The 24048-nt window shown below is 41.2% G+C and overlaps 1 protein-coding gene across 2 annotated transcripts in view; it reads right to left on the bottom strand.

Moving 5' to 3' along the window:
• The window catches only part of SEC23B (SEC23 homolog B, COPII coat complex component), a 41061-nt gene extending 17418 nt beyond the window's left edge, over positions 1-23643 (bottom strand). Inside the window, exons 1-9 of one of the 2 annotated variants that reach the window (XM_081950251.1) lie at positions 23257-23643; positions 15712-15944; positions 10089-10146; positions 8146-8232; positions 7748-7984; positions 7560-7645; positions 7087-7231; positions 5083-5241; positions 4294-4409 (exon numbers count right to left, since the gene is read on the bottom strand). In XM_081950251.1, coding sequence (XP_081806377.1) covers positions 4294-4409; positions 5083-5241; positions 7087-7231; positions 7560-7645; positions 7748-7984; positions 8146-8232; positions 10089-10146; positions 15712-15932 — 1109 coding nt within the window. In that variant the 5' untranslated portion in view covers positions 15933-15944; positions 23257-23643. Of the gene's footprint in view, positions 1-4293; positions 4410-5082; positions 5242-7086; positions 7232-7559; positions 7646-7747; positions 7985-8145; positions 8233-10088; positions 10147-15711; positions 15945-23230 lie in introns of both variants that reach the window. The other variant, XM_081950250.1, reaches the window with a different exon arrangement.
• Between the last annotated feature and the right edge of the window lie 405 nt (positions 23644-24048).

Raw genomic sequence — 24048 nt, 5'->3', positions numbered from 1 at the left:
CTTACAAAAATAAGTTACAAGTGGTAGGTCAAGACTTGGTAGTATTGAAGGAAATTCCCCCAAAAATGTTGAGATCCAGAAAGGATTACGCATTTCTAGTGGACGAACTTAGAAATCGCCAGATACAGTATAGATGGGAGGCCCCAGCCAGATTGGTGGTGAACTATCTAGGAGAAAGATATCGTCTTAATTCAGTTTGGAAGGCAAGAGATTTTTATAGCAATGTATTGAAGGCTGGATATCCTCCATCTCCAGGATCTAGAGGAAGAAAAGAAGCAGGGGAGAACAAACAGCAAGATATTCAGGCACAAGCGGGAGCTGCTCAAGCTCTGGACTTACCTGAGGAGACAGAAGAAATTATGGAACAATCTCGAGTGGCCACTAAACGCAAAGAGCAAGAATTAAAAATGCAGCAAGCCCAGACAATAATCCAAGAAATTACAAATACGAACACAGAGGTGTGGGGCGAGCAAGACCGAAGGTGAAATCCCAGGAAGATTTCCAGGTAGCTCTTAGAAAGCTTCAGGGAGCTGAAGATGACAATTAAATTCCTAACCTGGAACGTTAATGGTTTAAATTCACCACAAAAAAGGAAAAAAATATTTCACTATCTGAAACAATTTAAAAATGATGTAATTTGTCTGCAAGAAACACATATTAGAACACAGGATCAGAGATATTTGATGAACGCAAGATTGGGATCACATTTTGTGGCATCTGCTCCAGAGAAGAAAAATGGTATAGTTATATACTTAAGAAAAGACTTAAAGGCTGAATTAATTGAAGCAGATCCTCAAGGAAGATATATTGCAATTGAACTACTAATAGAAGGAAAGAAAACACTTTTAACAGGAGTATATGCTCCCAATCAACAACAAGAAATTTTTTTACAAGTTGCTTCATACTAAATTAACACAATGGGATTATAGATCGTGCAGTGACGTGCAGTCAGGAGAGGCAGGGGAGGCACAGCCTCACCACTGTCATCATGAAAAGAAAAAAATTGTAAAAGGAAAAAGGCGAGAGCTGAGGTCAGGCTGAGATAGTTGCTGCCTCACCGTGGATGACTCTGCTTAACTGCTTAAGTGCCCTCTACTATGAGGCAGGAGAACTGCATGCCTCATCTAGTCTGACTTTAGGCGTTTTATGATCACTCAAGCAGAGTTAAGCAAGGGTTAAAAGCCTAAAAATTCCTGACATAGGTGAGGCACATAGTAGAGGGTGCTCGTTTGGGTGGGGCTTCTTCAGAGGATCCCAGGCAAGAGCAGAGTTGAAATCCTCTCTGAAACAGCTGGAAAAGGTTCGTGTGGGTCAGAGAGAGGGGGAATTCAAACTTCATCCTCCTGGTGCGGGGCTTTGGGCAAAGGCTGGAGGGAAGGACTCTGGGTAGCTTGTGGTCTCCCTGGGGTGTAGTTGGATTTCAGGCAGAGCCATGTTGCCTTTTCAAACCTGTAATCAGTGAAGCTGGGCTGGATCCTTCCAGGGCTGGGGGAAAGTGTGTGTGCTCCAGTATGGCTCTTTGACTGGCTTTCTGCCTCCTCCTGTGGTCTCCTCACTAGTGCTCTTCCCTCCAATCCAACTTTGTATGTGTGTGTGTGTGTGTGTTTGAGAGAGAGAGAGAGAGGGAGAGGGAGAGAGAGGGAAGGGGGTAGGAGAGATAGTCCAATCCAACTTGTGTGTGTGTGTGTGTGTGTGTGTGTGTGTTTGAGAGAGGGGGGAGGGAGGGAGGGAGAAAGAGAGGGAGGAAGGAGGGGAAGGGAGAAGAAAAAGAAAGAAGGAAACTTCTTTCACAAAGGAGAAAAACAAATGCTGTCACTTTAAATCGGAACTGAGCATGCCTGGCTGTGGAATTCTGGGAGTTGAAGTCCAAAAGTCTAAAAAATTTTGAAACCCACCACTGTGTCAGTGCCTCACCAGCCATAAACCTCACCGCACGTCATTGAGATCGTGTATGCTATTGGGTGACTGGAACGGAGTACTGGACACCATCAAAGACAAGAAGAGACTTCTGCAAAATACTCAAACACGAACAAGATTGCCTAAATCCTTTTTTGATCTGATGGATGATATGGAACTGAGAGATATCTGGAGAGAACGGAATGTTAAAGAAGACTTTACATTTTTTTCCGATAGGCATCAATCCTTTTCCAGAACTGACTTCATACTAATTACAAATGATTTCCTTTCTAGGGTAAAGAAGATGAAGATATGCCTGAGAACTCTAACAGATCATAATCCGATTTGGATAGAATTGGAATATAGAGAGGTATCTAGGAGGTCTTGGAGGTTAAATGAAAATCTATTTAGATATGAGAGAAATGTTATAGAATGTAAAAAACTATTGAAAGAATATTTTGCTTTTAACATGCATAAGGGGACATCGATGGAAATGGTTTGTGATGCAAGCAAAGCATACATGACAGGTGTCTTAATAAATTTGAACAATCTATATAGTCGTAGACAGGGGGGAAAACGAAGGGAATTAGAAGAAGAGATAAAAAAGAAAGTGCAGGCAATATCTAACTCAGATGATAAGAAGACAAAAGAAGTAATTACTTTACTGCGAGGGCAGTTTAATATGTTGATGTCAGATCAAGTAGCTACTAATCTGTTATATGCTAAACATAATACTTTTTGTAATGCAAATAAACCAGGTAAATGGTTAGCATACATGTTAAGGAAAAAACAAAAATCTCGTACTATAGAGAAAATAGAATACAAAGGTAAAGAAGTCTATCAACAGGACATGATTAAAAAGGCTTTCTCAGAGTTTTATACTAGGCTGTACGGTGATAAAATACAAGATTTAGATATAGATAGATATTTGGAGAAAGAGAAAACCCCTATAGTTACAGATGAACAAAAGGAAAGACTGAATCAACCTGTAATCATGGAGGAAATTCTCCTGGTAATTAAGTAGTTAAAAATTGGGAAGGCCCCAGGTACAGATGGATTGACAGCGGTTTATTATAAAAAGTTACAATTAGAAATGGTAGAACCTCTTAAGGAAGTATTTAATAAAATTCAAATGGAAGGAAGGGTACCGTCATCTTGGAGAACAGCCTTTATTTCCCTGATTCCAAAAGAAGACCAGGATCACATTCAGCCAAAAAACTATAGGCCTATTTCATTACTTAATACAGATTATAAAATTTTTGCTAAAATATTAGCAAATAGGTTGATGTCAATTATACAACAAACGATTCATAATGATCAATCTGGTTTTATACAGGGGAGACAAATGAAAAGTAATGTAAGACAAATTGTTAATATATTGGAATACTTGGGGAAGAACAACCAAGTCCCCGCAGCGCTTTTATTCTTAGACGTGGAGAAAGCATTTGATCGAGTGAATTGGCAATTTCTAATAAAAATAATACAAAAGATGCAGTTTGGAGAGTATTTCACACAATCTATCAAGGCAATATACCAGAAACAGACAGCACAAATTATAGTTAATGGTAGTTTAACAGAATCCTTTAAAATTGAAAAAGGAACAAGACATGGGTGTCCCCTGTCTCCATTATTGTTTATCTTAACTTTGGAGTTGTTGTTGAATAGAATACGTGGGTCAGATGACCTACAGGGAATTAAGATTAGGCATTATGAATATAGAGTACGAGCATTTGCGGATGACTTGGTTGTAACTTTAACCCAACTGGGGAAATCAGTTATAGGTTGAATGAACATAATTAATCAATATGGTCAAGTATCTGGGTTCAAAATAAATCTAGGGAAAACAAAGATGATAGTTAAAAATATGACCACAAATCAAAAAGAAGAAGTAGAAAGAGTAACAGGATGTGAGATAGTAGAAAAGGTTAAATATTTAGGAGTTTACATTACAACCTCAAACGGGAAATTATAAGTATAATTATGAACCATTATGGCATAAAATACAGTTAGAGATGAATAAATGGAAAAAACTACAATTGTCCTTGTTGGGAAGGATAGCAGCAGTAAAAATGAATGTTTTGCCTAAGTTTCTATTTCTCTTTCAAATGATACCAATACTTTAAAAAGATGCAAATTTGGAAGAATGGCAGAAAGGTATTAATAATTTTGTCTAGGAGGGGAAGAAACCAAGAATAAAACTTAAAATAATGCAAGACATACGGGAAAGAGGAGGTTTGAAAATGCCCAATTTAAAATTATACTATGAAGCAGTAGTTTTATCAACAATTAGTGATTGGATTAATTGGTTGGGGGTGGAGGAAGGGAAGGGGAAACATTTGTAAAATTTATTAAATCTTTTAATTAAAAAAACATTTTTACTCAGGATTAAGAACATACCCAGTTATATTTGTACAACACTTTATCTCCAGAAGACCAGTCTGATCAAGAGCACATGCATAAATATCAATGCAGTGTCCATTAGCAGCAGCACGATTAGACAATGCCTCATAATGCTGTGGAAATATAACAGTTTTAAGTTATTTTAAATAGTTATGAGAAAAGATTATTCATAATTGTTAGTGTTGCTGACTTTAGATCTAAACTGGTAAGGGTCAGCATGTTCTATATACAAAGTTATGCACTCTGTGGAAGGGAGGTACAATTATTCAATAAACATTAACAATAATTGGCTACTGAGAACTTTCCAAACCATTTTTCCTATAACAAAAAATGTCTTGAAGAAGAGAGCTGATACAACTGAGAAACCACAAATGCTAATTTAAATGCAAGAAATGCAGTGTTACTTAGAGTGTCTGAACAGAGGTTTTATGTTAAAATTCAGAGTGAGAACAGTGTATGTCCCAAAAACTTAAATCAGGAAATAATAGCATGAAAGGGGTTCAAGAGATCAAGTAAATAAAGGAATGGGTTCTTAATAAACAATGTTGGACAAATGTAGGCAAAGATCCAAAAGAAAGAAAGAAAATTGGATTAAATAATGGCACACAGAATATAAAGATTTGTAATTGTAGAAATATCGAACAAACAAGGCAGCTAAAGACAAAGTGAAAAAGCAATCAAGAATGTAAAGTTTCTGAAATTATTTGGCAATGAAAGGTACATCCAGCAGAAAATATGAAAGATAATGTTTATCTGATAGAATTCAAATTAGACACTAATTCTTACTTTCATAGCTTTCTTCATGAATCGTGCATTGTCTTTATCTATATCATGCCACGAACGAATCGGAGTTTTCAGCTCATCTCCTACCACCATGCCTGGTCCTTGAGTTGATGGCCCTCCAGTAAACAACATTATTCTAGCCCCAGTATTTGGAAATGATCCCTTGGAGGGGAGGGGGGGGACAAAATAAAAAACAACAAATTACATAAATTACTAAATTAGTTGTTAAGAATATAGTTGACTACATCTGTCTCATTTGCAAATTAGATCAATCGTAAGTTGCATTCATTTAAAGAGTGATTTCCTACAGTATCTGCCTGCCAATCATCTATCAGGACCCCAGAAGTGCACACTCGTCCTTTGCATTGGCTGGAATGTTCCCCCAAGATTCGAACAGCTCTAACCCTACTAGTGTTTTAAAGGACTCTGAAGACATTGCTCTTCATCCAGGCTTTTGGACAAGGGTGACAGTAGTCCCCATTAGATTGTGTGGGTTGTTTTCTTTTGTTCCCATCTCATTTTGTCATTCTTGCCATCTTTATTCTTCATTTTTGTTGTTTTTCTTGTCTTTAATGTTTTAAGCAATTGAGAGCAGTGTGGTGGCCTAGCGATGAAGATGCTTGCTTCCCACTCAGAAATTTAAGAGTTCAATTCTAGGTAGCGGCGGATGTTTCTCTCCCAGGGCACAAATAAAAAATATCTGCAGCAAATTTTGCATGGTGTCAGGAAGGGCATCCGGCCACTAAATATTGTGCAGTCACCCTGACTCTACTCTGAGTTAAGGGATTACAGGATTGTAAAGTGACATTTTTTAAATGTTTTAAACAATTTGTAAACTTTTGAGAGTTGCTTCAGTCAGGTGGCACATATATTTAGTATCATAATTATTATACTGTAGAGAAAGATAGACAGAAATGATGCAAAAAAGAAAAAAAATATGTAACCCAAAGGGAAAATATACTTTTAAAAAAGATTAGTAAATTCGAGCCATCTTTTTTCAGTATTTCAAATGGTTTAAAAATTTGATTTGTAACAAGCTGATCTAAAGTATTAATACCCCTATTAGCCCATAAATTCCCTGTATAAAATATATCTGTTATTTTCAAACTGGTTTTATCCCAAAGTGCATTTTTTCATTTGAATATATGTGAATTCATCAGAATCATATTTCCATCCAATTCTGCCTTCTAGGCATCAAAAAATTGTAAATACTATAGAACTATGATTAGTAAAGGAAAAAGCCCATTATCGTGATACTGAACTTTCTAATTGTGCCCATAATATTTTTGATTGCTTGGATTCCATAGAGAAACAAAATCAAACTTTATGCCTAGTCTCCCTAGTCAGCATATATGAAAAGATTTAAAAAAACTCTAAGGATTTGTCTTTCTCATAAAATAGTTTTATCAGTTTTCTTGAAATGTGTTGATGGCATAAACATGTAAATCCTATGACCTACGTCTATATATAAGCATGACTTTAAGAAGAAAAAAACTGCTTATGTTCAATCAACACTTTTCAACATTTAGCAGAGTTGCATTTTTTAACAAAGGTTACAAGATATTGGATGATATTTAATATAAATTTGTATCTGTTATGTGGTAACTACCCAAGATAACTTACATTGCCAGTCAGTGTCCGATTCTGAATATCCATTCACACAGAGGTAAGACTCCAAAAAGTACAGAAGGATCTCAACCCTTCCTTTTCATAGCTGGGAAAAGGCACTGTTCTGTTAAAACTAGAGCAAAACTCTTGAAGGAAATAAACAAATTGCTGGGCTGAGGTGGGAATAAGTGGAATTAAATACTCCTCACAGCCTCAGAATTAGCTGGTTGGAATTTCCAGGGAAAAGGGGAATCTTCAAACTCAGTTGTGCCACATCCAAAAACATGTATATTGGAAAATACATGGCTTCCAAGTACCAGACAATACCAGTAGAGTTTAAATTACTTCTAAAGGTATTTAAGATTGTAAAAAATAAAAATAATAAATAAATAAATATACCTCAAGTAGTCCAACAGCAACTGACAAAGCTACTCCAGTGGATCGCAAGGGTCTCTTTCCTTGAGAAACTGGCCAAGGATCTCTTTGTAGTTCTCCTAGAAGATCTGTCATGTTCATATCAATTTTGTGAACAGGCTGTAAAAATCTAGGTTTTTTTTAATCAAGAGAGAAGAAAGGAGAGACAGAAAGACATAATATTGTGAATTATGCACTGGGTACATTTATTTGGAAATGTGTAATATTTTAATCATAGATTCAAAATGTATCTCTCAAACCTCCGGTTCACCTATTATCAGCTTTATATTTTCTCTTACATATATGGCATGGCCTTTGATCTTAAATCTAAAAAGAAGGCAGCTATTTCAAATAGCAAAAATAGGCCTGCTTTTTAAAAGATGTTCCTTTTGGGATTTAAGAAAAAAGTAATGCATTTGCATCATTTGAAATATTCTTTGTTCTGCAAAGCTACATACCTGCTAGAAAGGTGAGGTGATTCTTGGGATTGAGGTGGTCTCCCTTGCTGAGTAGGGACGGCAGGCCTTGAAAGACCCAACATATCCTGACAATGGAAACCATCCATTATAAAATCAGAAAAACTTTAAAAAAACATGAAATAAGAACTAGGAAATCCTTTCAACTTTTCACAGAAGACAAAATATACCTGTATTTGTTTCGCTGACAGATCTTTAGTTCCTCTAAAAACGTAACTTTTGGAGATCCCTTCACAGCTCAATTCATGAACTTGAACCATTCGACCAAAGGTAATCAATCCCACAAGAGCATCAGGGGGGAGCAGACTTAAAGACATTTGCAAAGATTCTTTCAAAGCTTGTAAGTCCTCCTCTTCCAAACATGTGTCTACCACATAAAGAAAGACCAGGGGTGTCTGAGGGCCACGCTTGATTGGGAAAAAAAGGAATACATATCACAAAACTGTACATACAGTAAAAGACTCTAATTTCTCTTATTGTAAACATGGTAAAAACACTTTATTCTTATAACCTGTTGCAGAAATGTTGAATGTAGCTATGGAATTTGAGAGATAACAAAAAGGACTACCTGGACTATATATTCTATTGTAGAAAACTGGGGCATAAGTTCTGCTGGCTGATTTACTTCAGATATGCCTGCATATGCTGGAGGAAACTGAAAAAAATACACCAAGAATTAGAGCATGTGCTGAAAAAATACCAATTCTTAATAAAATGCAATGTCAGCATTTTTTTCTTTCAATTAAACATATGAATCTTAATTCCATTTTATAATGGTTTCTGGCTTCTTCACCTTTTGGTTGTAATCAAATGTAGGCATGATTTATGATTTTTTTCCAAAATCATATCCCAGGCCTGCTCACCAACTTAACTATTATCTGAGAACACTGGTCTACAAATTTGGGGAAATTATCGACCCCCAAAGTGAAATGTGTTAATTTTACATATTTTGATTAGGTGAATTAGAAAACAGGTGATAAAAGTGCTGGTTGGTTAAAGTTTTCAAGATATTTCTCAATAAAGATTTATACACAGGTGGGTATATTTGCCTACAAAGGAGGGAGGCATCTAATGATCATGATGCCTCATAACCTCTTGACAACGTATGGTAGAAAAATGAAAATGGTAGCACATGGAAGTGTAGAAATTTATCTTCACTTTGTGAACAGCAAGACAGATGAGTATAAAAAACATGTGGAAAATTTGCTTAGGTCCTATAAAGCACTTGGTTCAAACATGTCACTGAAAATTCACTACTTATATTCGCATTTAGACTATTTCCCTTTGAACTGTGGGGAAATGAGTGATGAACACGGGGAGAGATTCCACCAGGTTATCGCAGGCATGGAGAAATGATACCAAGGGAAATGGCATAGGCCCATGCTTGCCAATTACTGCTGGAATCTTCCCAGTAATGATCCTACTGTAGTTCACAAAAGGAAAGCCAAAAAGCGCAGTTTAGACACCAAATAAAGATGGAACCTTATCATTTAATCTGATGTTAGAGCTTGCCAGTTTTTCATGCAAAAGGCATGAAAATGTTACATGAAAAACTAATAAATGAATGGAAATTTATGTTATTGGTATCAGTAAAAAGATATATTTATATTTATTGGTGTGGCACCATTTTCATTGCTATATCACACTTTGCAGAAAAGTTATGGAGCATAACCACATATCCCCCTTGTAATTTTGAATTATTTTGATGCACGTTTGACGTAAGTTTCTTGGAAACTGGAGCCAATTAATACTCAGGACTTAATTTTTCTTTATTAGTGACCCAATTCTGGTAAAATTCAGCTACTTTACTTTCTGAGGGTTTCTCTTTGTAGACCAGTGGTATTACTTTTTCATTCAATACAAAGCCATGGGTAAGGAAAAATCATTTAAGATTTGTTGTGATGTTTGGATAAGAATGGTGTGCAAATCAATGGCAATCAAAATCAGAAATCATCTATTTTCATATCTCAAGTTATTATTTATTTAACAAGTACAGCTTATTAGAGTCATACATCACATCAAGCTGTCTTTTACAAACTATAATGGCTTTGTTTATAATAAATGCAATGTGAAAATAAAAAAATAAGCATGAACCCAAGCACGTGCTATCTCTGGCTTGGTATGATGTGGTAACTGAGGAACCATAATTACAGCTATAGTGTTTCATCTAGAGATTAATAAAACCGGATTTCAGGTTGCCTATTCTACACAAACTCTAGCATTATTTCTAAATTATGATTAGCACGAGCCATATTTTAACATGAACTAATTGCAATTAATCTGTGCCATAAAGTAGCCCAAAATCCAAGTGAACTTTTTGCTTAGAAGGCTTTGGCAATAATATTAATTAAATGGAACAAATAAAAAATAAGAGTGATATGACAAACAATCATGGATACAGTTGAGGTACCATGGAGGTACAGTAGAAAGCCAGTGGCATCACTTTAGTACTAATAAGTTTTTTTTTAAATGTGTTACAGTAATGTTGGAACATAACAGTTTTATACTTACCTGGTTCCTCTGAAAGCAGAAGTTACAAGCCCAAAGCTTGGCTCTGTAATCAACTTGACTATAAAAAAGGAATATATAAAAAAAGCTGAAATCAAATTTTGAGGTATTAATTTTTAAACATTTAATAAAAATTACTGCATTCTGTTTCATTCTCAAGCCCTTGACACTGAGGTAAGGATTAAGGTAAATGTATAACACAAATAGGACCCTTACAAATTAACAGCAAATTATTATTACAAATGTTGCATCAAAACAATCAAATTGACCATTGGATTACTGGAAGGGTCTTTATGCGCTGCGGGAGAGTCCAAGCATGGGTTAAATTAGTTTGGTTGCCCAAGGACTGAGTTCAAATTCTTTGGCCTGTTCCTCTTTAAGGCCAGTTTTTTAACGATTCTTGGAACTGGAAGATGCGATGAGATGGCGTGGAGATTGTCTGGTGTTCCCGAACTCTGGGCCCACACGAGATTTGGGCGGGGTTGAACTCTCCCGCAGCACACGGAGAAAGACCCTTCAGGTAAGCCAAAGGTCATTCTCCTGTGCACTGCTTGGAGAGTCCAAGCATGGGACATACCCAAGTTAACTGTCCCCAGTGTAGGTAGATGAGGCCAAGGGTTTGGCCGCAGAATAAACTTGCTGCAGCACCAGTCTGCCAAATGAAGCCTGAATCATGCACAAAGAGATGCTGAATCTCCTTGTGCATCAGTTCCCTCTTGGTTGGGCAGAAGGGAGTGGGGCAGTGAATGAAGTTCCTCGGGGGGAGGGAAATGAACTTGAGGGCAAGGCCCTGCCTCACCGTCTGCAGGACCCAAGAGTCCGACGTGGTGACTTCCCATTGGTCGGCGAACTGCTGAAGTCGCCACCCCCCCGATGGGAGACAGACCGCGCTGGTCACTTGGTCTTACAGAAAGGCGTCTGGGAGGCTCCTCCTAGGTTAGGCCTGCAGTAGGGATAATGTTGTCTTCCCCTATCTCGAAAGGATTGCCTGTCCTGAGACCTGTCAGAAGATTGGGAATATGGCCTGTGGAAAGTTGGGGTATTGAAGGAGGAATGAGATGCCCGAAAGGACTGCCTCCTAAAATAAGGTTGGTTCTTCCTCTCCTGTTTCTTAGAACTGGTGGGGAGAACCTTCCTCTTGTCCTTGGATTCAACCAGCACTGAATCCAAGGTTTCCCTAAATAGTTTGTCACCCTTAAAGGGGCAGCGGCCAATTTCCACTTTGATTTCATGTCTACTTGCCAATGGCGAAGCTAAAGGAGGCGTCTAAATGTTACGTTAGATGCCAGCGCCCTGGAAGCAAATTTTGCCGCATTTAACAAGGCGTCAGCCGAATACTGAGATGCTGCAATAATCTTATTTACATCCTGACGGAGAAGTGTGTCCACTGCAGGCAATTTAGACTGCAAGTCCTTCAACCAAAGGATGGAAGCCCTATTAAAGGAGGAGGCAGAAGTAGAGGACTTAATAGCCCAGGCTGCGGCTTGGAGTGTTTTGTGGCAAGCCTTCTCTGGCTTCCTATCCTCCGCCTTCAGACCCTCCATAAGGTCAGCTGGAAGAACCAAATTAGATGTCAAGGAGGCCACTGGAGAATCTACACGGAGTAATTTGAGGACATTTTCCAAATTCGCCTCCACTGAATAGTCTCTTATCCCCTCTGCTAGGAGAGGCCAGGGAGCCTGGCTGGGACCATTGGCATTGCACATCCATAAACAGTTCATGCACAGGGACACGATCCTGGGCCGGAGCCTGCTTTTTGAACATGCTGTCCCTGGGATTAGGAGCAGCCGCTCTGGGGGTTCCCTGTCCTGAGGGGATGCGCCAAGTTGCGTGATGTCTTGTGCAAAATGGACTTGAAGGTAGTGGGCTTGAATAACCTTGAGAATACGGGGGTGTCTGGGGGAAGATCTTCATCCTCGGACAGTTCCTGGTCATCCTGATCCTGCTCATCCCCTAGAGAAACCTCGCTGATGGCAGAAGATTCCAGGGATGGGTGCCTCACTCTGCACGCGGAGGCTCCAGGGTCCTTCCTGTGCCCGCCTTCTGATTGGCTATCCTTGCGCTGAAGGCCTTCAGCTATACCCTGTGAAATGGCACATGCAATCACCTCCTGCACTTCAGAAGAAAGCACTATGCCCCTATCTTCCCTGGAGCGATGTCTAATCCGAGGAGAGTGGGGGGAGAAGGCTCTGGGCCTGAAAGACTAGGAGGAGACTCGGGAGGAGAGCCTGGCTCAGACCGAAAAGAATGGCCTTGAGAGCTGGGGTCCACCACTGAGTTGTCAGGGAACAAATCTAGGTCCTCGCCCTTCTCCTCCAACAACTGCAGGGGTCTGGGCGATTAATTGGGGGAGGGATCCCCCTTCTCCTGAAGCCCAGCAGATCTGCCCTGGCGCTGGGCCTTTGGGGCTGCTTCCCCTGAGGCGTTGCCCTTGCCTGCCATCCTGCTCCTCCACTTGGCCTTGCCCCTGGTGTTGGCACCAGTGCGCCAGAACTATCGTGTCCTGAAGGCCCAGGCTACTCCAATGCGGTGGTAGGCATTCCTGCAGGCTCGGATTGATTAGCCGGTTGGAGCCCTTTCACAGCAGCCAAAAGAGAGGAAAATGTTCTCGCTGAGAAACAGCGCCCAAGCACACGTGATCTCCAAGCCTTCTGGTTTAGCTTTCACCACTATGGGAGACAGAGGCTGCGCAGTAGCATTCAGTGAAGGGGTGGAGGATCCGGAGAATGACCACATGGTGGCCAAACAATGCAGCCGCCCAACAAAACCTTAAGGGCTTTGGGTGGTAGCGGAGTTGCCAGCGACCCATACACCTACACACCATCCCGGCGGCAATCCTCCTGGAGCCGAGCTGCTCAAACTGGCGGCGCCACAAAGGTGCACGAAGCGGAGGCTTCTAATGGTCACCGCGAGCCGAGAGAGAGACACGGGTGATCCAAGATGGCAGCCGACACCACAATGGTGTCCAGTGCAGAACAGGTGAGTTGATTACCGTATTTTTCAGAGTATAAGACGCACTAGAGTATAAGACGTACTAGAGTATAAGACGCACCAAGGTTTTGAAGAGGCAATTTTTTAAAAAAGTAGGTAGGTAGATAGAGGGAGAGAGGGAGAGAAAGAAAGAGAAATACAGTAGGTAAATAGGGAGAGAGAGTAGTTAGGTAGGTAGATAAAGGGAGAGAGGGAGAGAGAGAGAAAAATAGAAAACTTTCTTTCTGCTGGCATAGCACTTGATCAATCTAATTCTCATCAATCACTCTAAAGAGCTTTCCGAAAGGGAAAAAAAAAAGTTTTTGCACTCTGCAAACCTCCCAAAAATGGCCCGTTTTTCATGAATAGCTTTGGGGCGGGGGCTTGCAGAGTGCTTTGATGGGGGGGCAAAAATGAGCAAACAAATGGCCCGTTTTTCACAAAAACAGGCTCGTTTTTAGTCCAAAAAAAATTCCACGCATAGCCTTATGGAGGTTTATAGAGAGCTGCTGGGGGCCCCCAAAATATATCACTGGGTCTTATTTTGGGGAAAACATAGTATATTTTGCTTGGAGAATCCTTACTAATAAAAAAATATTATACTGCTGTAACTGTTTCAGTCAAAAACTAATAATTGATTAGATATATTAATAGTATTAATACAATAAATAGATTAATAAATAAATATATTTTCTATATACAATTCAGTAAATATTCTGCTTACATAAAGGAAATGAAGCTATGGTAAAGCATTTATACATGTTTTATATAATTCAAGTTTAGTTTATTTTACTCATATGTACTCCAATGTTCCTTAGCTTTTCTCCCCTACATTTTCTTATTTACCTTTTTCTTTCTCCATGAAGTATAAGCAAAAATATGACCATATATAAAAGCTTTCAAGGTGTCTCACACAACAAATACATCTGAAGGATATTTATAAGAAAACAAATCACTAATTGCATCTGTTTTATAAAAAAATAGATGTATTAATATATTATTATTATTATATATTTAATAATTTAGAAAAATGGAATAAGTCTCTTGTAACATTGATAATGTTAATGACCATGATAGGTATAGCAATAAAACAATTACATGCATGCACGCGCATGCGCACGCGCGCGCGCACACACACAATATCAATCCATTCAACTAAGAATCAAAAATCATCAAGTTGATACAAAAGAACATATTTATATTTGCTTAGTTTTGCTCTGTTTAACTGACCCTTTATGTTTAGCTGTAATTGTTTGTTTCGCTTAACACGCAACATGAATCTGTTTTAATATGTTTCATATGTTTAGGCCTTTGGCTTAAATATCTGAGTGCAGCAAATGTGATTTATTTAATAAATGATGTTTAAAGAAAGTGTAAAACCAGTACAATGTATAAACTTATGAGAGAATGAGACTTCCCAATGGCTAAGCAATGCTTAACATTAACATATCCATTGTGCATTGAAAATGATCATGCAAACAACATTTCACAGCAGTTTGTCTGTGGGTTGTCCTATTCATTTTTCCTTTTGCTAGCTAATCCTTCTTTGTTATTTTTTTAACTAAACAGATACACTAGATTAGGTAAACTAGACTGGCCAATTAGAGTTGGAACATTGATTACTAGATAAGGTTTAATTCTGTTCCATGGTGGCACTGTATTTTTAAAAATAATTCTAAGCATCTTCAATGGAATATAAAGAATCTGGAAGTCTCAGGTGAGATAGAACATTTCTGCTTTGCATTTGCATTTATTGCTGTTTTTCTTTTTTTGTCTGCAGTTGAATCATGGAGCCATAATTCGGGAAATAAGGAACCATTTTCTCACTTGGTATTTGAAGCCTAATAATAAGCATTATTAAATGCATAAGCTAAAAGAGACTAGATTCATTCCCATCATAGCAAACTAGTTTAGAATGGCACCAGAAGTGGTATCTAGGACAAAGCTATGATTCATTTAACTGTAAACTTAAATTCTGATAAATCATTAAGGCAGGGATGGAAACATATGGGCCTTCAAATGTTGCTACATTGCCTCTACTAATTGCCTTCACCATCAGTAATGCTGATTAAAATTGCTGTGAACTCTAAGTTCAGCAACATTTGAATTTCAACAAGTTCCTGGTCATACTTGAAAAGAAATCCTTACCATGTACCTTTTTTCTTTTAAAATACTCGATATTATCTCCTCAATTATTTGGAGTACTTGGATAATCTTCAAATTAAAACTTGAAGAACCGTTTTGCAAAATTCAGGACTGAATCTACAATTGTGCTTAAAATATTTTCAATGTTTCTGTATAAACACTGCCTAAAATGTGATCTGTTTTCTACACATCTTAAAACTAGATGAAGAGAATCCAATTATATGAACAAGTCAAAACATTATACTAGTTCATTTATTTAAGAAAAGGGGGCCAGCACATGTGTGCGCACTCCGTTTATGCGTGAGCAGGTCCATGTGCCCACCACTCAAGCAAATGGAGCTGCGCACTCACGCACATCTATCCACTATTTGCACAGAACTATCCTTTCTCCACCACAGTCTCCAGTCTGCAAAGCCAGAAAGGTTGGGGAACTGTGATGTAAATAATTTTACCACTCCACAGCAATCAAAATAACCACAGACAAAACTAAATGTACTAAACAAATACATACCAGAGTGGATTGAGAACAGTTTTGCAGGTTGGTCTACTGCATAGAACAGGCTCATATTGAACAGGTGGTAAATCTAACCGTTCTTTCAAAGGTGTTAGAAGACAAGCCAATGGAACAACCATTCTGGTGGCCTCCAATCTGCTGGAAGGCCAAACATTCCAACTGAAGCGAACTCCATCACGCTCTTCATTTTGCTGGATAAATTCTAGGTACGTCGCCATAGAATTGTATTTCTGCAGAACCAGAACACAAGTTTGAAATAGAATTTTAGAGCCTTGAATAGAATAGTAGTTTCTTTCCAACCAATGAACTGAAAACTATGCACAGTATATAGCACATTATTCAGGTACTCAGAGGCTTCACTATAAAATTACTCAACCAGTGACATGGGCCCGGTAATATTAAGGAGGGGAGGGGGTTGTTCTAATTTGATAATACGCTACAATGGCTGATTCACACTAAACTAGAACCATGGATTTATAAGCACAAAGGGTCAATTCACATATTATGAACATAATTATTTGTAATGCTACGTTTGAAAACAGTTACTATCATTTGTAACTCATTCGTTCTTTTAGAGAAGCAATTGTGTTCCTTTGCAAAGAAGGGTAAAATAAAAATGAAATAAATCCTTTTTTCATGCCTTTCTTTTGCCATTCCCCAGATGGTATTTCAAAGAGTTTACAATTATAAATACTGTTTTGCCTTTTGTTTCTCTACACCTTTTTTATTTATTGAACAATGTGTTTTTTGCTTCTGTGCTGCATTTTTTTCTTAGTAAAAGGGGAAATTCTTCTGGAACATCTTTGATGTTTTGAAATATTGAAAAGGTTAGCTTAATAGAATAAATACTACTGATGTCTATTTTATCTGAATTATAAATGATCTTTAACTAAACTTGGCCATCACATTTTTGCCAAGGAAATACAGTAAAAAAAATAAGCAGACATTCAAAAAGGAAACAATAACTCTATATAACGCTATTTCATTGCTCTGGTTTAAGAACAGCTATTCTTAAACAGCAGCTTATATAGCAGTATGATTTTATGTAAAGCTAGTAGGTTAATTATAACCCACCAAAAATAGTTTTACTTCCAAAAGCCGTATCACATTTTGATTAAGATCATATTGTTCACTTTTAATAGACAATTACTTTATAATATAAAATGCTATATCTGTGTTGCATATATCTACTTCATGCACAAATATCCTTCATAGCTCATTACTAAGTTTATGTAAAATGTAAGCTTGTGTAATAAAATCTATAACTGGGCCTCAGATTACCAAAAGATGTTTTAGGCAAATCAGGTATTCATGCAAGCAATTATCATATATCAAGGATACATTCATAGAAGCTATCCAAAACAGCTTGAAGAATTAGTTAACACACAGCTCTGATAAAAGAACAATCTATTTTCAAACTACTTAATAGAAATGTAAGGGTGCAATTCTAATTAAATTTACTGGAAGTAAATCTCATAAGGTCCAAGCTAAATCACAATCAGATATTAATGTATGAACCAAGGCATTAAGTGATACAGGACATTGGCTTCTAGGGACAATGGGACATTGTGGATTGAGTCATAATACTACGATAACACAGCTATGCAGGTAGTCTTTGATTTACGACCACAATTGGGCCCAAAATTTCTGTTGCTAAGCAAGACAGTTGTTAAGTGAGTTAAGTAACATGGTTACTAGCTTAAGTAATGATTAAGTGAACCTGGCTTCCCCAATGTCTTTGCTTGTCATATGATCATAAAAGATGATCACAAGATCCCGGGACATTGCAACTGTTATAAATATGACATAGTTGCCAAGTGTCTGAATTTTGATTATGTGATCATGGGGATGCTGCAATGTTCGTAAATGTGAAAAACTGTCATAAGACACTTTTTTCAGTGCTATTGTAACTAAAAGAACTATTGTAAGTAGAGGACTACTTGTAATATATTCAAAGGGCAAATTCTTGCTGGATTTTTATACCGAAAGAGCTGAAATAAATTGGCAATACCACCATGCCTTTATATTAACTTGTGGCAGTGCCACAAACATTCACATTACACTTTTTGAAAAAGAAATAGACTTACAAAAAGACAAGTTTCCTAAATGAAAGATTGTATGGGCAGGCAACCATCATTCCCCTGATGACTTTTCTTGCTGCCCACCAATTTCTGTCCCACCTGATTTTTATTTCAGATATTTTTAAAGAAAAAACAAGCAAGCAGCAGGTTGCAAAGCACCAACCTCCAGCACTGTACTTATTCTCAATAATGCCTTTAGGCTTCAGAAGGTTGCACTGACCAAGCTAAGTATCAACTACCCCAAAATATTTTTTTCCCATATAAAAAATTCCACACTGAACTGAAGAAGCTTCTTGGATGAGAAGTGAAACGTTTTAATGGAAAAGAAAAGAAAAAACCAAGGAAGTCCAGTTGCCTTCTGGAAAAGCACCTTTGGGAGAGCCCACTAAACAGTTACTGTTAGATATTAACTCTGTCTGCTATAGTTTCCACCAAGGTCCTCGGTTCAGGCGGAAACAGAGATTGAATCCTATTGGCTAAGCGGTCTGACAGCTCCCTATAAAAGGGCTGCTGTCAGACCAAGCAGTTGCTGGATTGTACATACTGTTCTTCTGTTAATAAAGAGCTATTGTTACCACAAGCCTGTCTCTGCCTTCTCAATACCCAATCCAACACTGGCGACGAAGGTGGGATTGGAAGGCAAATAGGCGAAGAAGAAGAACAGCAAATCCAGCAAGTAGATCCAGCCCGGAGCTCTCGGCGCGGCATCGAGTGGCCATTTTGAACGGCAAACTCAAATCGCGCTCTGTACGAAACTGGCCATGCACGCCCTGCAAACTCCGTATGACCTGGTGGCTGAGCACTGGGAATCGTACATGTTACCATTCGAATGCTTCCTCAAGGCGAATGACCTGATGGGCGTCCCTGAGACCCGCAAGAACCACCTGTTTCTGGGGTACTGCGGCCGAGAGGTTTTTGAAACTGCGAAGAACCTGTCGGAGCCAACCCCACTCCAAGCTGTTCCTTGGGCGGCATTACAACAGACTTTGAAAACCCATTATGCGCCCAAACCATCGAGGCACGTTCACCGCCACGAATTCAACATTAGGAACCAGAGAGAGGGCGAATCGATCAATGAGTATGTGGCGGCGCTTCGTAAGGCAGCCGCATATTGCGAGTTCTGTGACTTGGACGATTTAATATTGGACCGCATTATCTGCGGGGGTGAGACATTAATCTGCAGAGAAGATTGCTCACCAGATCAAATCTGTCTCTGCAGATCGTACTCGACGAAGCCAGAGTGTCTGAGTCAGCAGACAAGTCAACGGAGACCCTGCAGCGCCAACAAAACGTGCCACAAGCCGCGCAGAAACAAACGCGCATTCACCACGAGGCCGCAAAGCATGAGCAACCTGACAGCAAAGAAGATGACAGCTACCGCATGCGCAGTAGCCGCACGAAGCCGGCACGAAAATTCAACTCGCGGATGCCACCCTGCGCAAACTGTGGAGGGGACCATGCCCGGTCTACTTGCAGATTCCGAGACGCAACCTGCAGGCGTTGCAAACAAAAGGGGCACATTGCCAAAGTGTGCCAGAGTGAATTCCCTGCCACCACATGGCAGCCTAAGGACACTCCTAACCGCCAACAGAGGCCACCCCACGGGCCTGGCATAAATCACAAGGGCACCCAGAGAGAGAAACAAAGGTTACCTATCACACCACGATAGGACAAGTCCGCACTAGGCAGCCAAAAAAACTGAAGATCACTGTCCTCATAGAGGACGTACCCTGTGAGCTTGAAATAGACACTGGATTGTCATTAACGATCATGTCTTGGTCAACCCTGAAGCAAGCCATCCCGGGCTTGAAAAAACAGCACCTTCACACCCCGGACATCAGCCTGCGAGACTATCAGGGGAACCAAGTCCCCATCGTCGGCCAGGGCACCTTTCGCGTAAGGTTCAAAGAATTCCACGTCAAACTTCCCGTGACCATGGCCAGCAAGAACCTGCAGAGCCTCCTGGGGCTCGACTGATTCCAAGCCCTGGGTTTGGAGGTGACCGGAATCAACTCCGTGAAGGAAGATGGCGCAGAGGCCATCTTTAAGGAGTTCGAGGACGTCTTTGGCACCGGTCTCGGTATGTATGTGGGGACGCCAATCTCTTTTAGCTTGGACCCCAACATAGCGCCAATTAGGCTGAAGCCCAGGAGAGTGCCTTTCACTCTTAAATTGATAGTGAAATAGACAAGCTCGTGAGCCAGGGAATCCTGGAACCAGTTGACCATGCTCGCTGGGAGACTCCTATTGTGACCCCGGTCAAGCCTGACGGGTCAGTCCGCATCTGCACGGACTATAAATGCACAATTAACAACAAACAAACAACAAACAATTAACAACAAAGCGCATACCCTGTACCCATTGTACAGCACTTACTACATTTGCTAGGCCCAGGAAAAGTCTTTGCTAAATTGGACATGGCGCAGGCATACCAACAGTTGCCTGTAGATGGCGCTACAGCAGAGGCCCAAACCATTGTGAGGCACAGGGGTGCATTCAAATGCCACCACCTGCAATTTGGAGTTATATCGCCCCTGGACTGTTCCAAAGCATCATGGAACAGCTTTTGCAGTGGATACCAGGAGTCGTCCCCTATTTCGACGACATCTTGGTATCGGCTGCAAATGAGGCGCAACTTTTAAAAAGAGTTCAAATGATTTTGGCCAGGATTAGAGAAAAGGGCCTCCGGCTTAAAAAAGAAAAATGCAAAATTAACGTACCGAGGGTGGAGATCCTGGGGTACATGATCGATGGCTCTGTGATTCACCCGACATCACAAAAAATAAAAGCAATCCAGTAAGCCCCCACACCTCGCACCCAAACCGAGCTACAGGCGTTCCTCGGGCTCCTTAATTTCTACAGCATCTTTCTCAAACAGAAAGCCACCATTTCTGAACCGCTCCACTGTCTCCTGGCCAAGAATGCCAAGTGGTCCTGGCGCCGAGCCGAGGCTGCCGCATTTGCCGCGGTCAAGCGACTGCTGACAGCTGATTCCCTTCTAGTCCAGTACAGCCAGACCTTGCCACTGATGTTAACCTGCGATGCATCCCCATTCGGTGTGGGTGCCGTCCTCAGCCACCGCATGTCCAACAGCACAGAAGCCCCTATTGCTTTTTACTCACGAACCTTGTCCTCGACAGAAAAAAACTACAGCCAGATGGACCGTGAGGCTCTGGCTGCAGTGGTAGGAGTCAAAAGTTTCCATGAGTACCTTTACGGCCGGGATTTTGAACTTATGACTGACCACAAGCCATTGTTGGGACTACTGGCTGGGGACCGTCCTACCCCAGTATCATTATCTCCTCGCATGACCAGGTGGACTGTTTTCCTGGCTGCCTACTCATACAGGCTCATCCATCACCCTGACTCCACTCTGGGACACGCGGATGCTTTGAGCCGTTGTCCCCTACCAGAACCTTTGGCTGACCCCACTCCCGAAACACCGGTCCTACTCATTGACTGCTTGGACACTGGACCTGTCTCGTCCAATGTCATTGCCCGTCATTCGGCCAAGGATTCCACTATCAAACAAGTTTTGAACTGGGTGTGGAGGGGGTGGCCCAAGGGGTCTGTTGGGGCTGATCGTAAATTGTATGTTGCAAAACGAGATGAATTGTCTGTAATTAATGACTGTCTACTGTGGGGGGAGCGAGTGGTTATTCCAAACAAACTGCGCAAGGCAGTACTGGAGGCTTTACATATGGGGCATCCTGGCATTGTAAGGATGAAGTCTTTGGCTAAGAGCTACGTCTGGTGGCCTAACATGAACAGGGAGATAGAAGAATGGGTGGCTACCTGCACACCGTGCCAGGAGTCCGGACCAGCTCCCCCAGAGGCATCCGCTAAGGAGTGGGAGCATCCTCAAGTACCCTGATCTAGTGTGCACATAGATTTTGCTGGCCCAGTTCATGGCCAAACTTTCCTTGTAGTTTTGGACGGGTACTCGAAGTGGTTAGAGGTAGTCCTGATGACCTCCACCACGGCAGAGGCGGTCATCAAGGTCCTATGGAGACTTTCTCCATGCACGGCCTGCCCGATGTCTTGGTCTCTGACAACGGGCCCCAATTCACGGCCATTCAATTTGAGACCTATTTAGCAAGTCAGGGAATCAGGCATGCCCTGGTCGCTCCGTTCCATCCGGCTTCCAATGGTCAGGTGGAGAGAATGGTGCGATCTGCAAAAGAGGCCCTCGCTAGGATGGGCCCGGGGGGTTGGCAAACACGAGTTGATCACTATTTGTTAATCCAGCACATCACGCCAAGTGCCACTACTGGGAGAATCCCCTCCGAGCTTCTCATGGGTCGCTGGCTAAGGTCCCTCTTAGACCGGCTACACCCAAACTACTCTGCCGCATCGCCCCGACTCCACAAGCAAAATTCGAAACTTTAGCGTAGGGGATTCAATATACGCCCACAACTACGCTGGGGGAACTCTGTGGATCCCTGCCACAGTGATAGGCATTACCGGGCCTCGCTCTTATCTGTTAGAGCTAGAGGATGGTAGAAATTGGAGGAGGCATGTTGACCAACTCCGTGGTCGCCCCTCCCACTCCAATCTCAGAACACCAGACGCAACTCCCAAACAAATCAGCCAAGGCCCTACCCAAAAGGAGCAAGTGCTCACTCCCTCTACAGCCAGCTCAAGCCCGAGGGTACCGGGGGACTTATCTGAATCTGTTGCAGGCCCACAGCGAGCTCCAAACGAGCAAATCCTAGAAGCTCCAGCCGCGGCCTGGGAAAAGTTGCAGGAGGTTCCACCGGAACTGGAGAGCAGACAGGCCCATCTGACCTGCCCAAAGAACCGATTCCAAATGAACTGCGCAGGTCTGGTAGGACTAAACAAAAACCCGCCTACCTACGTGATTACGTGACCAATAGAAACATCCTAAGAGGGGAGGGGTGTTAGATATTAACTCTGTCTGCTATAGTTTCCACCAAGGTCCTCTGTTCAGGTGGGAACAGAGATTGAATCCTATTGGCTAAGCGGTCTGACAGCTCCCTATAAAAGGGCTGCTGTCAGACCAAGCAGTTGCTGGATTGTACAAACTGTTCTTCTGTTAATAAAGAGCTGTTGTTACCACAAGCCTCTCTCTGCCTTCTCAATACCCAATCCAACAGTTACGGTCAGTTCTAATTTACTGGTAATGATGCTCTCTCGGTATATATAACATACCAATGGTCAACAGTTACAAACGGACTGCAGTGACCGGCACTCTTCTGTTAACCGTCTAACGTCTCAAGAGAGGAGAGAAGGATCCGGAAAGAAGTTCAAGGGGGAGGGGGGGCAGAAGAGGCCCAAAGGCCGAGAGGGAGCTGCCAGGCACCACCGCTTCCCACCCACCCCCAACAGACCCCGATGCCCCCAATGGGCACCTCCGCGCAGTTCTCGAGGAGGAAACATTCAGGAGAGAAGGAGAAGAAGGGAAAAAAATAAACCTCTCGACAGGTCACAAGACACGGACTCCCCGCTTCAGCGACTCCTCTCCTCCCTTCACCTCAAAGACGGCGGCTGCCTCTCCGCCGCCCGGACCTGCTTCCACGGCTTAAGCCACGCCCACGTCGCTAAGGCCAGCTCAGCAGCACCTCGCCCGGACTTAAAATGGGGGCTGTAGCATCAGTTCCTGCTTGCCTCCTTAAAACCTCTCTCGCGCCTTCTTTCAGTTCCTGGTGATTTGGAAAGCCACGATCCGAAGGGCAGATCGAGGAGCCGGCAGCACGCGTTAACTTCAAAAGCAATCGGGAAGTTTGATTTCTAAAGAGCTGGTTGCGTTGACCCCACTTTTTTCTCTATTTCAAAGCTGGCTGGGGTATTCTGGGAATTGAAGTCCGCCAGGCATAAAGTTGCCAAGGTTGGAGACCCTGGTTTAGAAGAGTATTTTGGCTGCTGAGGAAGGTGGTGCTGTCGCATTTATGCCATTGAGTATATAATGCGATTCTCCCTTCAGTCTGGAGAATTGCCCTCTTCCAAAATGGCAAATGGGGGAAGGCAGGCAGAAAACAGTCATAGATGTTGGAAAAGAAGATCAGTTGCTTTTTCCGTTTGTGAATAAAGATAGCGAGTACAAAGGAAGTAATTCGGACTGTGCTGAGCTTTATCGCTGCTTCTTTCGTCCCTCCTTCCTGCTGCAATAACCGATGGAGATCAAAGTAACAGTTCATACTTCGTGTAACACGGGCTTTATTTAAGCAAATATTTTAGTTTTTTCCCCTAGTTTCTTTAACGCTGATGAAAATAAGAAAGCGGTTTTTATCCA

Source organism: Natrix helvetica (assembly GCF_964273705.1).
Source record: "Natrix helvetica genome assembly, chromosome: 4".
Classification (NCBI taxonomy): Eukaryota; Metazoa; Chordata; class Lepidosauria; order Squamata; family Natricidae; genus Natrix; species Natrix helvetica.
This window is presented reverse-complemented; position numbering and strand designations above follow the sequence as displayed.